The sequence below is a fragment of the Camelus bactrianus genome, chromosome 23, assembly GCF_048773025.1.
Source record: "Camelus bactrianus isolate YW-2024 breed Bactrian camel chromosome 23, ASM4877302v1, whole genome shotgun sequence".
NCBI lineage: Eukaryota > Metazoa > Chordata > Mammalia > Artiodactyla > Camelidae > Camelus > Camelus bactrianus.
In genome coordinates, this window is record NC_133561.1 from 4,347,280 (window position 1) to 4,365,760 (window position 18,481).

Consider the following 18,481-nt stretch of genomic DNA (forward strand, 5'->3'; position numbering starts at 1 on the left):
GGGGAGAAGATGTGGAAGGGAAGAGGGTAGCTAACATCCTCCGCTCTTACAGAATGAAAAATGAGGAGACCAGGTCTCTGATCACTGCCACTTTATGTGAGCAGCCCTGTGGGGAATCTGCTGTGAGACCATCTTTTCTCTCATACCTCCGAGAAGGTGGTCAACAGAAAATGCCTACAATGATGTAGTAATAAAATTTGGTAACATATTTTTTAAAAGAGATACCACAAAGCTCTTCAAAATAAGCCCAGATTTGGAGACTTCTTTTTGGTCAAAATATCAACTATGAATGAAGTCACATGCTAAAAATAACACTGAATAGAGTTAAAATATTGCTTTGGTTTGGCCATTCACTCATTCATCTGTATGTCTATCTATTATTAATAGATATCTGTATCTATTATTATGTCTATTATTAACAGGTATCTATATGTCTTATTATAGATGATAATGACACGCGAAGTGCGAGGCACTGTTAGGAGTTTGAGAAATGCAAAGACGAATACGTTCTGACCACAAAGACTAGTATTCAGTGCAGGACAGGGCACAGCGTAAGCATGGCTTATGTATGGATTTGGTGTGTGTTCTGAGGCTCCCCTAGTAGATTTACTGTATGAATGCAGTTTGTTTTAGCTATGGTAAATATGCTGAATAGATCAAATGACAACATGGGCAGACAGTCAAGAAACTTCTTAGTGAACTGACTTAATAATGGGAATTAAAGAGCTGAGAATGCAGTGTCATTATGAGAGATGAATGTATTTTTCACCTGACAGGTTAAAAGTAGACGAAAAGAACTTCACAGAATTTTAGAATCTATGTGTGTGGTAATTAGGCGGCTTCTGGAACTCAGTGAGCACTTCAGAAGCCACTTTGGAGGTTTTCAAGAGCAAACGTTCAGGGTAGTGGGTTCTGTCCACCTTCATGTCCGGGCAGCCTTTCCAAACTTAACGGCTGAGCTCTACTTCGTTTCTTCTTGAAATCTCTTTCAAAAGAGTGTTCATTGTGTATGTTCACTGTTAACAAAGCTTGAAAGCTCTATAGCATTTTTCTATTCTCTCCGCTTTCACAATAATTTTTCTTATCCTGAGAACGGCAAACAGCTTTCCGGTTCCATCTAGTGGCACAAAATTGGTCATCATCCTCTACGCTGTTCTAATCTTAGGACTCAGGGTTTTCTTCTGGCATCTGATGAAAGAAAAGCTGGGGAAGCTCCGCTCTCCGAGAGGAGGAATGCGTGAACCTCTTCCCGGTGGACAGAGGCGTCTTAATCTTGTGTTTTATTGCTTCTTCCCCCTACAGTTCTTGACGCTCTTCTTTCTAGATAAGATAATCGTACTTGTGTGTCAGATCGATCTGCAGACCAGCAAGAGTAAATGTTCCTCCAAAGCTGGCTGTTTCTTTTGTAACCTCACCTGTTGTGGAAGCTTGTGTGTGCTCCAGTTTGCCCTCTTCTCCCCATCAATTGCAATTATATTTTCAATGACACGGCTATGGTTGGTCAGAATCATTTCTTTTACTTACGGTGTTAACTGTAGAGTCCCGACATTGATAGTAAAGGCAAATTGGAATACTGCTTAAATATCTTAATTTTATTTTACTTATTTTTTAATTGATTGTATTTTAGTCAGTTTACAGTGTTGTGTCAATTTCTGATGTACAGCGTCATGTTTCAGTCGCGCATATACATACATAGATTCGTTTTTATATCCCTTTTCATTATAAGTTATTACAAGATACTGAACACAGTTCCCTGTGCTGTACAGTATAAACTTGGTTATCTATTTTATTTAGTAGTCAGTATCTGCAAATCTTGAACTCCCAATTTATCCCCTCCCATTCTCTTATCCCTGTTAACCAAAAGGTTGTTTTCTGTGTCTGTGAGTCTGCTTCTGTTTTGTAAGTAAGTTCATTTGGCTTTTTTTTTTTAGATCCCACATATAAGTGATATTATATGGTATTTTTTTTTCTCTTTCTGGCTTACCTCACTTAGAATGACATCTCCAGGTCCATCCATGTTGCTGCAAATGGCATTTTGTTTAAATGTCTCAATTTTTAAATAAGGTGAAAGTTTGAGGCTGTTGTGAATTAATAAAATTCACGTGTGTTTTCAGAGAGGTTCCTGTGAAGACTCTATAAACAGCTATCTGAACCAAGCTGACATTGAGCTGATGAACTGCTAGACTATGGAATTAAATAAAACATGTTGATTTGAATTATATGTAAACTTTTGGGTCACTTGTTTTAGACTTTTAAAATCGGCTTTCAATCTAATATAATGAGGTAATAAATGTATTTTCTTATCTTCTTTAAAATAAAACATCAATAAGGAAGTATTATGCCATTTAACTCTACAAGTATAAACATACTCGTGGAGAGTAAGATGTGTCTGCAGGAAGTGGGACCTGGCGTTTCATTCTCCAGTGAGACGTCTATGTATGCAGTTTTCTGTGATTATTGAACATGAGGGAAAATGTATTACAGACGGCAGAATGTTCATTCCCTCATATGGGTTTCCAGGATACAAGGATGGATTAAGAAGATCTGAGCTGTCTCTCTGCTGTCCCATCTAAGGGCGTTGGCTACAAGGTGGGGAAACCCAAGAAGCCAGACGCAATAGGGCTGTAAGATGCACCACTGGGAAACGGGTGAGGGGGAGTGGAAGGGAGTTTCTTGCTTGCCAGTGATGATGTACAGAGGACTGCCCCTCCCACCCGCACACAAGCGTTTTCACATGTCCCTACAAGACTCCTGCACAGGGGCCACCGGTGACCAGAGTCACGTCAGAGCCGCAACATCATGGGGAGAATTAGCCTGAGCTGGGAAGATCAGAGTTTCAAATTAGATGGGACTGGGCTTTTAAATAATTGAACATGATTTGAAAGAAATGGGATCTTCCTAAGATGCTATTACTGGACAGGAATGGGAGGGAGATTTGACAGAGCGTGGCTGAAGGCTACAAGGTCTTGAAGAGTTTGACGTGGAAGTTGTAATTTACTTCACCATTTTTTTTCTCATTTTCTCATAAACAATTCACTATGACCTCTCCCTACGCTCTTTTTTTTTTTTCCAAATAATTTTCTCACTAAGACCGTTGTTGAGGGTTTAAAAGCAGAGAATAGCAGGCACAACCTTCTTTTCCTTCTAGGCTGACCGCTGAAGTTTCTCTAAGGCTCTCAAGACTGCAGTGTTGGATGCATGGATTTTACAGCAAGACCCTTTTTCAGGGCAAATCGAGATCTCAGAGAGATTCAAGTATTTTTTGGTTCTGTACTTCCTTTATTTTCTTAATAGAATATTTTATTTCCATATTCCTTGTCTTATTTTCTTTGTTTTTCTACTAACACCTTTACAAACAGCTGGGGTTGGCAATTATTTTGAAAATAACAGTGGACATAAACCCGTCTAGGAAGAATTTATTACTATTTATTAGTCAGTATGGGAGAGCGGCCTCAGAAGGGTAGGGACTAGGCTAGTGCTACATTTTACAGGTCGGGGTGTTTCTCGAGGGTAACGGTAAGTAAATTCGCAAGCCAACTATTTTCCCTAACTGTTTACTTGATTAGTGTAAACACATGTTAAATCTTTATTAAATGGCTTTTCATAATTTTCACCAAGCTTTCCTTCTTTGCTTTTTGTCCTTAATACCATCTGTGTTTTTACTGCTGCTGAGATTAAATTCATTTCATACCCATTTATGATTGCGGAACTCAGTGGGGTTTTTTCTGCCTAGCTCTAATAGCAGATTCATCATGGGGAAAGTAATTGGTGAGACCTAAAAGATGACTCCAGTGAAGGAGAAAGGAATTATGTAATTAGAAAAGCGGAACATTTAGTAATTGAGCATGAAGAACATTGTTAGATTATTCTTTGTTCATTTAACAAAACATTTATTAAGCACTCACTCCGTGTCAGAACAGATGTCAGGTCTCGGAGATACAGTGGTCAGCAGGGCATGCTCCCTTTCCTCGTGGGGTTTTTTCACAAGGACGAACCTAGAATGTGCATTTCTAGAACTTACAGAGTTCATAGGCTTTTTATTCAGCTGAAGTCAATAGGATGTATTGTGCAGAGTGGGAAAAATCATTATTGTATAGTCACAGTAAATTTGTCCGTGAGTTGAATTTTTAATATATTTCCAAGGCCATGAAGAGAGTATTCTAGAAAAAAAGAAACTGCACTTTCTAGAGTTAATTTATATTCTTTTTGAAAATTACTCCTGGGGATCTCTTTTGGAGATCCTTATTTTTATCACAAAGAAGTATCTTTTCTTAACTGCTATACAGGTGGGAGAAAGCCATTGCTTGACACAGACAGAAATTGATTGTTTTCTATGACAAAAATTGATAAGCTGAGATGTATATATTTATAATTTTAAATATCAAGTCAGTTGCATGCAGGAGTCAAGCAGGCACTGTAAGTGAGATGAAGTGGGACATATTATCGAGACTATAAGACACGTGCCCACCGTGCAGGTTGTGCGTGACATGATGTACATAAACAAAGACTAAAAAATCAGAAGCTGTATCTCACTGGTTCATGGTCACTGTAAATGCTTTTATTGCTTGGATTGTGAAAACCTTCTACTTCTAAAGAACTTGCCGTCTCTAAAGCTTATGTATTGTGTTAGTTTCAAACATTTTGCAGTAACTCTTTGCGTTTGTACGTAATGCCATCATGTTGAGCACCACGCAGAGACCTCTTTGCACTGGCTTGCCCATTCTTACAGTTGGAAAACTCCTGGTTGTGGGTGACAGCAGCTCCCGTTTAACCACATTCACTGTTTCTGTGTGTGTGTGTGTATGTGTGTGTGCTTTTGCTGCAGAGAAGGCCAGCAGTCACCAGAGCAGTGGCAGAAGACGTACGGCAGGTGCTCTGGGAACGAGGTGTACCACATCGTTCTGGAGGAAAGTACGTTCTTTGCTGAATATGAAGGGAAGAGCTTTACGTATGCTTCTTTCCACGCGCACAAAAAGTACGTTTCTGCTTACAAAGTGGAATTAAAATACAGATCAGTCCTGCCTTGTAAACACAGTTTTCATAATATAACCCATACTGGAGCTCATGAGTTGCAAGTATTCTTGGATTTTCGATGTTTGAATTCTGGCCTTTTGAGTGGTCTTTACAAGTTACACTTACTGGGTGTAAAGCATAATTTAGTAGGAATATTGACTTTAGTGTCTTTTAAATTATCTTTAAAAATAGTTTAATCCTTTATAATTCACAAGTACATGAAAATGAATCTTCTTTATAGATCTAAATTTCAAAGTATTGATTAAAAATTTAAACAAAGTAACATTTATAAAAATAAACTTTTTAAAAAACTTGCTTTGGCCAGAAAAATAAATTAGAAAAAGAATGATAGTACCTTCCAATTCAAACATAGAGTATTATTTTTTTTATTTTTGGGATAAATTATTTACTTCAGAAATAAAAAGTATGTTTATCATAAAGATAATATATATTATTACTAATACATATACCACATATATTAATTTGCTGTATTACTATAATATAGTGTTATAAATATATTAAATAAACATTTTAAAAACTTTAATATATCTAGTGTATTCCACTAATCTAAAACCTAAAGTATGCCACTTTAATTCTCAACATGATTCTATCTGTACATTTATTTTTTACATTTAATAATATTTTTAAGTTTGATTTATTTGTAACACTATAAGACATACATAAGAGATAAAAATAATCAGGACTTTTGTGTTTGGAGCATAACCTGAAAAAGCATTTAAGAAATTTTATGTAACATCTGTTATATTCAGTGGTTGTTATTTCTCCTAATGAAGCTACACACCTATTCAATATTATTTAACTAAAAAAATTTTTTTCTAAAATCCAAGACAGAACAAAAATAAATTTAGGGACTCTGATTTTTTCTCACGTGATGTTGAGTAAGGTTTTTCCTTTCCCTTTGGCCAATGGCTTTCAAACTTTTTTGACTAAATTAAGAAGTATTGTTTTATCTTTTTTGACCAAATTTAGATACACATTTTATGGTAAGACTTAGTACACACACACAAAATATAAAAAAATTATTACCCTTACTAAATGATATGCACTCTGATGTTTTCTATTATCTTTTATTCTTTATTAAAATATTCATATACATACATAGCCATAATCAACTACATTGGCTTCATAACATACTAAGGATATAATTTATTCTCCTATGAAAACGGAAGCATTGAACTTTTAGGATCCTTTTAAACTTTAAAATGTTGTCATTGGAAGGTTTAATTTTCCTTTGCCTTATAATAGTTTACTTATTTTCTGACATATGCAAACTTAAAAAAAAAAAAGCTAAGACCTTTGTGGAATTTTAATTCTTAAACTCTTGTTTTTCTCTTTTAAATTAAGGTTTGGTGTCTGCTTGATTGGTATTAGGAGGGAGGACAATAAAAACATTTTGCTGAATCCAGGTCCTCGATATATTATGAACGCTACAGATACATGTTTTTATATTAATATTACCAAAGAAGAGAATTCAGCATTTAAAAACCAAGACCAGCAGAAAAAAAGCAATGTACCAAGGTCGTTTTATCATGGACCTTCCAGGTTACCTGTACATAGCATAATTGCCAGCATGGGTAAGTATCGGTAAATTGGAAAATATCATCAGGTTCTTTCTTTAAAAAGTATAATAAATGTACTTCATTTTTTTCTTAAAATTCCAAAGTCAAATTCAGAACATACTTGTGTGTGTCACAAACTTAATGTAACTAAGTATGCAGAACAAAATTTCCAATCTGTTAAATTAGTAAGAAGTGAAGCTAATTCAGAACTTCTGATGATTGCATTTACCTGATTAGAATATAAGCACCTGACACGTCTGTGTTTCTTAAGTTCTCTATTCAGTTATCAATAGTGGCTGTTTCAAATAGTCTCCATTTTCCTCAGAATTCTCCTTCTACCCTTTATCTCATTCTAATCATTGCACTCGGTGTCTATGGCACAGAGTAAAAATAAAAAAGATGCAGACAAACAAGAATTTCCTTTGAATTTTCCCACCGAACCACCTACACACCTGTAAGTATTTAGTTTCTACTGCAAAGAACATGTGTTCTTTCTTTCACTTTTAATATTTTAATATGAATGCCTTCCCTGATGCAACGGACCCATCTCTTTTTCTCCTTAGAGACTTCACTCTTTAATTCATCCTCATTACCTAACTTTGGGTTTTTTTTTTTCAAAGTCACATCCCTCCCTCTGTCTCTCTGTTTCTTTTCATATCCCTGCACACGCAGATACACACATACGCACACTTACTTGTGGACCTCATACCACAACATCTTCACAGATAAATTCCTCTGAAGAGTTGTCTTCAGTTGCTGGCTTGAAATCTTACTGGTCCCTCACATCTCTTCTGGTTCAGTCTAAAATGTGCAGTCACATCACTGCAGCCACTCTGGCGAGGCCAGCACTCTCCTCTTTGTCACTAAACGCAGTGGACGTCTTCCCAGCATACCATAGTGTTGACCACGTTCTTCTTAAAACACTCCAGTCCTTTTTTCCTCTGAATCCTGCACATTCATTTCCCCTAAAGAGTCTCATCGGCTCTCAGGGATTCACTTGTCCTCCATACACTGATGGTTCCTTTCCCTAAGTCGTTACTTTACGTAACAGTGTATTCATCACAGCAAGGTGTCCAGCCATCCGTGGTTATTTCTGTGTGTCTTACGGGAAAAACCAACCCAGCATATTCTAATTGAACTAACCTTTCCACCCTCCTTCAGAACCCCTTCCCCCTCTGTTTTTCTTTGCTAAAAAGCAGATAACGCCACCGTCCTCTGCTTGTAGTGACACAGTTCTGACTGCTCACTGTCTCTCTCCGCTCGCGCTTCGTGACTCACTGAACTCACTGAGTTCTGCTAAGCCTGAGTTTACTGAATTGATTCACTGAGTAGCCCCGAAAGTCGCTCACGGGTGTGTCCACGATCAGTGTGATCTCTGCTTAGTTCCAGTCACGCTAAATTTCTTTCCATCTTCCCTAATGGCTTTTCACCGATGGTCCTTAACACACATGTCCTCTCACAGCATCTACTCCCCAGCCCCTGCCCTTCCCTCTGTAACAACGTCTAATCCTCTGCATCTCTGAATGTCACCTCCTCTGAGACATACTCCATGGCCCTGCTTGGACTTTGTTAGGTAACTGATTATCAAGGACATAACACACTCTTTTTCTTCGATAGTAGTCCCACTCATTTTTCTCCCATATCCAGCAATTACTTACTGAGTAATACACTCTTATAAATATTCCTGGTAAATGAGTGAACGAACAGACGAAGATTCCCTGGCTCACAGATCTTACATCCTATCACGGAGGAGACGGCCAATCACCGTCCGTATAAAAATAAGGAAATTATTTAGTATGTTGGAAGGTGATAAGTAATGAAAGAGAGAAGAACACAGCTGGTGAAAGAATCAATTCTGAGAGAACTGGATTTTTAAAGGAGGTGGTTTGTAGGCCTCATTGGAAAGGTGACATTTGAGAAAATACTTGCAGAAAATGAGGGAACTGTCCCCGGGAATGTCTGAAGGAGGAGCGTCCCTGGCAGGGACAGTGAGCAACACAGAGGCCCCCAGGCAGGGTTCTGACCGTTGTGCCCCAGGACCAGTCAGCAGGTCCTCGGGACCCACACATGGTGAGTGATGGTGAGAATATAGATGAGCGGGGAGAGGCAAACAGAGGCCAGATCACGTTGGGCTTTTAAAGTCAATTTAAGAATTGTACCTTCTACTCTGAGTGATCTTTCCCTCACAGCCCTCAGAAGAAACCAGTTCTGCTAATACCTTAATTTTAGGCTCCTAGCCTCCAAAACTGTCACACAATACATTTCTGTTGTTTGAGCCACCTAGTTTGTGGTGCCTTGTTATGACAGTCCTAGGAAACTGATGCAAATGGTTTTGGAGAAACTGACCAGAATCCTTAAGAAATAAGTAGAATGTATAACAGAACAGAAACAGACTCAGGGATACAGAGAACAGACTAGTGGCTACCAGTGGGGAGGGGGCGGGAGGGGCAGGATGGGTGAAGGGAATTAAGAGGCGTGAACTGTGAGATACAAGGATGTGATGTGCAGCACAAGGAATAGAGCCAGTGTTTTATAGTAACTTTATACGGAGTATGATCTATAGAAATATTGAATCACTGTGCACACCTGGAACTAATATAATGTTGCAAGTCAACTATAGTTCAATTTAAAAAAATAAGGACTAAGTGGAGTGGCCCAGGATTGACGAACAAACAAAACAATGACAGATAGTGGGTAACAGACTGTGAAGATCAATGATCCAAAGCTGGGATTTTATAGAGGATAAAAGGAGAATGGTCTGAAAGAGGCAGCGACAACATTGAGAGTGTGTCCCTGCCTCCGAAACACAGCTGTCTCTTTAGGTGTTGCAATGTTCCAAATTGCAGGGATCGAGGCATCTGGGAAGAGCCTGTTTTTGTCAGGGGAGGGAAAGGTTCAAAAAAGAAATTGTTTCTCTAATTGTAACTGCTTTTTTTTTTTTTTTAATTGAAGTGTAGTCAGTTACAGTGTGTCAGTTTCTGGTGTGCAGCACAGTGTCCCAGTCATGCGTATACATACGTGTATTTGTTTTCATATTCTTTTTCATTAAAAGTTATTACAAGATATTGAATATAGCTCCCTGTGCTATACCGAAGAAATTTTTAATTTATTTTTATATATAGTGGCTGACATTTGCAACTGCTTTTTGAATTGTGTCTTCTCTGCTGAATTCTGGCTTTCTCATGATCACGTTCCCCCCATGACCAGCTTGGTGTGGGCAGAATTATCAGGAGTAAGTCCCCGGAGTTCCCTGTGTTGGACAGAAAATGATGACGAAGTAGTTGGAGGTGATGTGGAGTCAAATATATTCAGAAGGGGTGAAATTCAGAGAATATGGTTCCTTAGGAAGACGGTGAGGATTGGGTCCCAATAAGAGTGGGGATTAGCTTTACATAAGCAGAGGTACGTCCGTTTCCTTCCAAACAGAAAGAAGGGAAGAAAAGTTTGGTAAAACCCTCATGTTCATTTGCTTGAGGGTAGGGAATTGAGGATTTCTTCTACAGTAATTTCTCTTTTCTCTCTGAACTAGACAACGTGGCCGTCTGCAGAGGATAAATGTCATAAATGCGGATCTGAATTCATAATGTGAGGGTGCAAGTCATATCGTATGGCTTTATTTTTATAAATCAAATTTATAAAATTTAGTTTTTAATCAGATCCACTCCTCTGACTGTGGAAAATTTAATCTCATTTTCTCTAGGATCCCCATTCCCCCTAAGATAGATTGAATTATAAATTAATCCTTATTTATGGTGCTAAAAATGGGCTGAGTATATAGTTTCTGATGCCACCCACCCTCACCTTTGCTCAGGTACCAGTCTTGCTGGGGTCTGGTCATCACATGCTTTTCTCAGGCCTGGCAGCTCCCACCTGCCCCTCTGGGAAGTCTTCCCTACTGACCACGTCTCGCTGGGCTACCCCGCCCTCTAACCTGAGTGTCGTGTACAGTGTATGAAGAGTCACGAGCCCCTGAAACTTGACCCCCCCAGATTTATTTCAATGCTGAGGAATACCTTGATGGTCTCACCAGTCAACTCTCATACTCAAAAACATTTCCTTTTTATCCCTTCTTCTGTGAAGAGTTGTAATTGCCCTCAGAGGTTTTGAGAAATCAGTGGCTGACTGTCTTTCCATGGTACAAGGAAAGAGATGCCAAGATCCCCTAGGTTTTTCTTCCTCCTTTAAAAACTCAGGCTGTTGTCATGAAGAAGGTGGCAAGAGGAAGCCAGAGGTTTGCGGGAAGTGGAGAGTGTTTGAATAGTTGCTTCAAAGAGTGGGACAAAATGAGGATGATAACTGTTATCTATACGTGCTTAAATGAAGTGAGTGGTCCCGAAATATGGTGACACTCAACAGTTCGATTATGTGACTCTCTCCAGAAGGGGAGAGACATCAACTTTCCATAAATCGATGTTTAAAATAAATTTTTAATTTTAATTAAAAAACTCAAAGGAATTTGTTTCTTCTGTTTACTATTCCTTGCATTCCCCAAGTATTCAAAAGCCTTACGCCATTTAGATTCACTGTTCTTTTCGCCTCAAGGTATTTCCATGGCTTGTGTGCTCAGGATGGTCCTGTAGGTCAAAAGTCAGGTGTCGTGACTTCAGAGTAGCCCTTCTCACCATCTAGTGCAAAGCCTATTCCTCCTCCTGCTCCCTAACTTCCTCTGTTCTTATCTCATCATTCTGTTTTATTTTCTGCATGGTATTTAGCATCATCTTAAAATGGCTTTTTTTTTCATTTATTCGTCTACATGGTTATTTTAAAGATAAATCCATATGTACAGCAACTTGTCTGCCTTATTCTTTGAATATTTCAAGTGGCTGGGATAGTACTTGCCACATAGTAGTACCTAGTAAGTATTTGTTGAATAAATGGAAAATATTCACGGCTCTAATTTAAAAAGTGGTTATAAATCAGTGAGAGAAAGGTAACTCCACAAAACGGGGGGAAGATATAATAAGAATTCAAAAAACTGAAATGGCCAAAAACTGTTTTGTTCATTTCAAATGAATACAAATTGAAACAAAGTACTTTGTAAAATTTAAATTCCTAAGTATTTCAGGATTTCACCAACCTCATGTTTCATGCTGCAGAGCTGTTTGCAGCAAATACACTTTAGTACAAATACAGAATTTTTTTTATCCATGTGGGCAAAAATGCTCATGTTGAAAAGAAATAACCTTCGAGAGCCAAGGATAATCAGTTGGTTGTACTGCTCGTGTTGCATTTCACGTTGATCATTCAGTGACTGACGTGCCATCTAGGTGGCAGGTGCTTTGACGGATCTTCACGTCTCGTCTTTCTAGGTACTGTGGCTATAGACTTGCAAGACACCAGCTGTAGAGCGGCAAGTGGCCCTACCCTGTCTCTTCCTACAGAAGGAAGCAAAGAAGTCAGAAGACCTAGCATCGCTCCCGTTTTAGAGGTGGCAGATACGTCGTCGATTCAAACATGTGATCTTCTCAGTGATCAGTCAGAAGATGAAACTACCCCGGATGAAGAAGTGTCCTCAAACTTAGAGTAAGATTGTAAGATTTACTGGGTTTTGTGCTTGCCACGAGAAACGAGTGTCCCTCCCTCCTGAACGTGCTTGGATCAGTCCTGCACACTTACACCAAAACACCCTTCCCCGTCGCCAATGTCTCTCTTGGTGATAAAGTATTCTCAGCCCTCAAACTTTTGGTTTCGACAGATATTTACAGCTTCATTTTCCTGTATATTATCCTTTAAAAAAAAGTACGTAAATCAGAATTTCCATGTATACACTGCATTTTCATAATTGTATGTTTTTGTTCAATTGCATGGTACCTTCTATCTTTGATTTGTTGCCCACCTCCACACTGAAGTTCAGTGATTCAGTGGCGCGGACTGCAGCTTCCTCCATTAGGCTTCTTTTGTCCATCCCAGCATTCAGGGATCTTTTCTATTCAGGATATGTCAGTAATATTTTGAAGGAATGAGTAAATGAAGTGCTAGTTCTCTTTACTAAGATTCCATCATAAATAGTGTCAAAGTGCAAGCCATGAAGCACATTTTAGCCTTCGGTGGAGTTTGTTTTTTTAACTTGTCTTACTCATACTATGTTGGCATTTCTTGAGGAGAGCAGAGTGGTCCATGGCCTTGATGGTGGAATCTGAAGGAATGTGTTTCCCAGGGCAGTTCTGCCTCAGACCGATTGTGTGCAAGTGACTTTGATTAAAACCGTCTAACCCACGATGTCTTTATCTGTAAACAGAGTGTAACTCCCCTCAGTATTCATGTGAAGAGTAACTGAGATAATGGAGAAATGTGCTTAGGGCAATGCTGTGTGCAAGAAAGCACTGGATGGGTATTCGGTGCTGTTAGGTGCAGTGCTGGTGGCTGGGGCTCCATTCAAACCCTTCTCCTAGTATTTTCCATGTAACAGTTCAGTTAATGTCGAAATGGACTGAAATGAACTAATATATAATTAAAACTTAGAAAAATCCTTCTTCACACTCCTAAACATTTGTTACAAGAAACTTAAACATACCCATAGAACACAATTCTGCTCTCCAAGAAATTAATAATACTCAAATATATTTATGAAATATCTGATGGGACAAGAAGTTTGACCGTCAGTCTATTTCTAGAAAGTGTTGTGTGGTGTGATAGAAATTCCTTCTTTACATGTACTTCTGAAAAAATTGAGGTGGAATTTTTTTTTTTATTTCTAGAAAAATGAAAAAGATATTGAAGTAATAGTGGAGATAGCTGCATCTAAATTTGCTAAATGTTCTCATTTTACCGCCCTAGCTGATGACGTCTGGAAAATAGTTCTCACTAGGTTTGAAATTTCTTGGCTCGGAAGATAAATTTTTACCAAAAAGAGCTTTCATATTGGAGAAAACAATTTTGCCTCCACTAAATTTTCTTTTATTTAGTAATTTCCTTATGCTGTTACTTTCTGATAGTTCCACTTTGAAAATTTTGCAGCCATAATGAGGTGACTATTTTTATAAAGTCGGCAAACAAATTGAGTATCTTTGATAACATTTAAGCATGATTCCAGCAAAAACTCTGGTTTGAGTGGTTTTAATGGAATAATTTACTCAACCCTTTACTCTTTTTTGGCTGTGCATCCATGACTAATGAATATTGATAGTGTGGATCATAATAATGCATTTTGCTTTAAGTATGTTCCATAGAGAGTAACATTACTATTTTCTCAAATCCGTCAATCTAAATCTTTTAAACTGAGGATTGGCAAACTTCTAGAAGGAACCAGCTAGTAAATATTTGAGACTTTATGGACCGAATGGTCTTTGCTGCCACTACTCAACTCTGTTTCTGAAACATTAAAGCCCCCAAGGACAATACAGAAGATGAAGGAGCGTGGCTGCGTCCTGACAGAACTTCACTTGTGGATGCTGAAATTTAAATTTCATATAATTTTCACATGAGAGGAAATATTATTTCTTCTTTTGACTTTTTTCTCAACCGTTTGAAAATACTAAAAACTACTTTAATTCACAAAGCCACATGATGGGCCAGATTTGGTCCATGGTCTCTGTTCTAAGTGACGTCCTCATCAAAACGTAGCTGCAGCATCGAGAGTGCCTGCATCTCAGTCATCCAGACAGAGGAGCGTGGCGGTGAGTTGCCTGTCCGACGTGCGCCATTCAAGGCGACTCCATGTTTCGTGTTGTTTTACAGATACGCTAAAGGCTACCCACCTTACTCTCCGTACATAGGGAGTTCCCCCACTTTTTGTCATCTCCTTCATGAAAAAGTGCCATTTTGCTGCTTAAGACTAGACAAGGTAAGCGCCCTTACTGTTATTTTCTGTAAAACTGAAATTATGGCATTATGTGATTACATACAAATAATTCTGTGCAGTCTTTTGACTAAAATATGTTTAAAGAGTATTACCTTTCAAATGTAGATGTAGACCAGGGAGTGGTGAATTCTGCTTTCTTAGCTGCACTAAAGGTCACCCACTGTTTTACCCAGTCCCTTCTAATGCACCCAACGAGTTGATCAGTCGTGTTTTTAAAGAGAAACACAACAGGTGTCAGAGCGTCAGACCTATGACCTCTCCACATCCAGAGTCTCCATGAATCACTTTGGTCAAATGTAGACTATTTATTTCACTAGGCACTTTTTTTTTTTTTCTGCCTTACATCTCAAAGTGGAATTGCTTGACGTGGTGAACTTAGCTCATGTTTTAGCCCCAAAGATCCATCATTGACCAGACCAGAAGCTCCTATCAGTGTCTCGCTTAATGTCTCCGTCCCTAAATATTTTATGGTAGTTCTTGGTTCCTGCCTGGATCTTCTAGAGAAACCATCCAAAACAGACAGAGTCCAAGGAAGCAGGAATTTTTTTTTTTTTAAATCTCTTTCACAGTGTGGCCTCTGGGCATGACCTGTAGAAGAATTTATTCTCCTGATGAATAAGAAAGCAGATAAAAAAGACTCTCAAACTACCCCCCAATTCCACATAAATTAAAATGTACCACTCATTCTAACCAGAAATGTCTTCTTTTATTCTAAATTTTGGAGTTAGCCAGAGTTAAAATCCCAGCTCTCTGCTTATAAGCTTTGCAATTTGGGCAAATAGATTTAGCATTAAATTTCAGTTTCCACAGCTCTAAAATGCTTGTAATTTTAATATGACCTTCATATGGCTCTTGTGAGGATTATATAAATTAGTGCCTGGAAAAAGCTTACTGCAGTGCCAGAAACTTAATAAATGAATAGGCCCTTAATACATGCGGTTAATATTCCTACCACTGTGACTTCTTCACGAGATCAACATGACTCTTGGCTGCTGTTGTCATTCTTGAGGAAGATGAACTCGACGTTAGAAAATTTCTGCCTTTATCTTCCCAGAGTTGTTCTGTGAATCCTTACCTTTTCTCCTAAGTATTCATCTGGGCCTGTTAAGCTGGACAGTTCCATCTCTCAGTATCCTGTTTTTTGTCAGTCCTTGCCTTAGCGCTGGGCAGCATTCGCTAGTGCTGGGTGGCTGTGGGGTTTGGAACCTTGAGGAATCTTCAGCTTCAGAGTCCTTCAGCTGTATTGGCCCCTTCCAAGACTCTGGAACTAATTTTTTTTATCTATGGCATTTTGGTTATTTTCCTTAAAGAGAATTTCCAAAACAGCACAAGCTTTAGGCTCCAGGAAACTTGGATTGACTTCTGGTGGCATTTTACTTTTTAACACACGAGGGGGAAAAAATATACTGGGAAAGCAAAGAGTGGAAATGACTTATCTCCCAGCCAGAAAGCTGGTACAACAAAAAGTTAGGCTTTCCGAGATGAGGTTTGATGGAGGAGAAACAGATAATCTTTTAAAGCCTAAAGACCACGACTTATCTGTTTCCCGTAGTAAGAAGGTGACATTTCCAAGTGCTGCTGACTGGCTGATGGTCGACATCTGGGGTGACCTGTTCTCTAGGTCTGCCATGCGAACGAGTGCCCGCTTGGCGATTAGGGGGTGGGATCGTGGGGCCAGTCCTGCTGCATCCGTGAAGTGTGCGAGTTGGGGTTACACTGCCCAGTCCGCTCCGCATCGGTATCAGCTGGCTGGTTCCTGGTCCAGGTTTATCATCGTGAAATTCCCTGTTACGTCCTTGTTTAATTTTTTTTTTCTTTTCTTACTCATTGAGCTACTTCAGAATCTCCTAAAATAGTTCTTTTTCCCTCACTTAATCTCATAAATATGTAAGTACTTAATACTCTCATCACCCGTCTGTCCCTCCTACACTCCCATAACCTCTCTGAGAGTGACCTTATTTCATGTGCCTTCAGGTCCTGTTTATATTGGGAATTCTCCAGTCATACTTCCAGTAAAGACTTCCTGTCCTCCTCCGGTACCTCTTCCCTTTTCTGCATCCTCTTGTGCCTTAATCCTCCCAGCTGGATTGATCTGCAAGTTCCATGACTACAGCTTTTCGAAATTTTACCAATGAGATCCTGTATGTGGGAAATCCTTTCAATTTCAGTTTCCCTAGAGACGTCCTTAATTTACCCCACTTCTTGAAGAAAGCAGTTTTCCTGGCTGCCCCATCCGGGGCTCTGAGTTTCACTTTTCTTTCAGTGTGCGAGGACTTCACTGACTGCCTTCTGTGCTCCGTGTTGCTGGTGTGGTGAGAGTCATCACTCAAATTTGTGCCCTTGGGGCTAGTATCTCCTTTCCCTCTGGCTCCTTTTAAGATCTTCTCATTGTCTTGGTTGTTCTGCGCTGTTACAATATACGTAATCCAGGATTTTTCTGTATTTATTTGTATTAGGATTCTTCCGGTTTCCAGAACCTGAGGATTTGGGTGTTTCATTAATGCTAGAAAATCCTCAGTCAGTATTGACGTGAATAATGCTTCTTTCTGATTCTCTCATCTCTTTGTCAGGTATTCTGTTTGAATATATATTAGACATTCTCACACCTTCTTCCAAGTATCTTAATTCTTCTGTAGTACTTTCTCTTTTCTTCCTGTATTCTGAGTAACTACTTCAACTTTGTCATGCAGATGATCCCCTCAGAGGCACTAAATGTGGAATTTAAACCATCTTTTGAATTTCTGTTTTTAATTGCTAAGCATTTTATTCTGGAATAAAGTATATGTAATTTTTAAACATCTACCTGAGTATTTTAAATAGCCTCTTGTTTTTTGTCCATACTTCAAATGTTGTCTTCCATTTCCTTAAACATAGTAAACATGCTCATTTGATATTCTAAATCTAATAACAGTGAAAGCTGTAGTCTTTGTGAGTCTAATTCTATTGTTTATTGTTTCTGCTGACTCAGGGTGCCTCTTCCCAATGGTGTCTTATAATTTTCTATTAAAGAAAGAAGGCTGAAAATATTCCAGAGTAGATGATGAATCCACAGAGAATCAGCTAATCTCAGCCCAAATAAAAAGAAACCCACATAGAAACATAGAAAGATAAAAAACCAGAATGCTAAAGCAGTACCCCAGGCAGATAACTCAGTTTAAAAGGATCTTGATTTAATAATGCGAAGTCCAGCAAATTCTAGGTACCCAGGAAATAACAAAATGCCTTCCGTGAAGCAGTGAGGTCTGATGCTGTGTTGTTACCTGTTGTTGCTATTCGTGTTAGCATTAATATTTTACTTTAGAGTATTTCCCTCATTATCCTCTTGCCAGCTCAGGTGTACATTTTGATAATTAGGGCTTTTTGTTTTAACAACAACAAAAAAAATCCCTTTTGAGATCCATCCTTTTTGTATTCAGAACTTGGAATGTTCCAAGGTTATTTAATTATAATATTATCCTTTTTTCTGGAAATGAAAGCAGAGGTAGACCATTTTTTCCTAGCTTATTTAGGTATGATTGACATATTAAGATTGAGCGTATTTGGGGTATATAATGCACTGCTCTGATACACATACACAGTGTGATGGTTCTTAAATATTGATACCCAGACGTCATCTCACAACAAGTTCCAGTTTCCAACAGAACGCATGTACACAGATTGCTGACTTTTCCTTCCCCCACATCATGCTACATACTTGGAATTCACGTCTTGCCCACGCACACCTTCAGGCTGGAGAATTGGGCACAGAAAAATGTAACTATTTTTAGATTTGTTAGAAAATAAAGGATTTACTAGGTTAGATGCATTTTACATTTCCATATATCCTACTTTTTTTTTTTTTTTTACCAAATTTTAGTGGAGTATAAAAATGGCATTTCTTTGTATAATTTTTCTTCTCTAGAGTTGCCAGCATAACTACTATGAGGACGCAAAAGCCTATGGATTCAAAAATAAACTAATTATAGTTGCAGCTGAAACAGCTGGAAATGGATTGTATAATTTTATTGTTCCTCTCAGGGCATATTATAGACCAAAGAAAGAACTTAATCCCATAGTACTGCTATTGGATAACCCGTAAGTATATTTT

The 18,481-nt window shown here is 38.5% G+C and overlaps 1 protein-coding gene across 2 annotated transcripts in view; it reads left to right on the forward strand.

Annotated features, from left to right (window-relative positions):
- Positions 1 to 18,481, forward strand: part of KCNT2 (potassium sodium-activated channel subfamily T member 2) — a 282,806-nt gene that overhangs the window by 189,135 nt on the left and 75,190 nt on the right. For both annotated transcript variants that reach the window (XM_010974039.3, XM_074351598.1), the window contains exons 15-19: positions 4,826 to 4,975; positions 6,379 to 6,608; positions 11,903 to 12,116; positions 14,271 to 14,376; positions 18,296 to 18,468. In XM_010974039.3, coding sequence (XP_010972341.3) covers positions 4,826 to 4,975; positions 6,379 to 6,608; positions 11,903 to 12,116; positions 14,271 to 14,376; positions 18,296 to 18,468 — 873 coding nt within the window. The remainder of the gene's footprint in view (positions 1 to 4,825; positions 4,976 to 6,378; positions 6,609 to 11,902; positions 12,117 to 14,270; positions 14,377 to 18,295; positions 18,469 to 18,481) is intronic.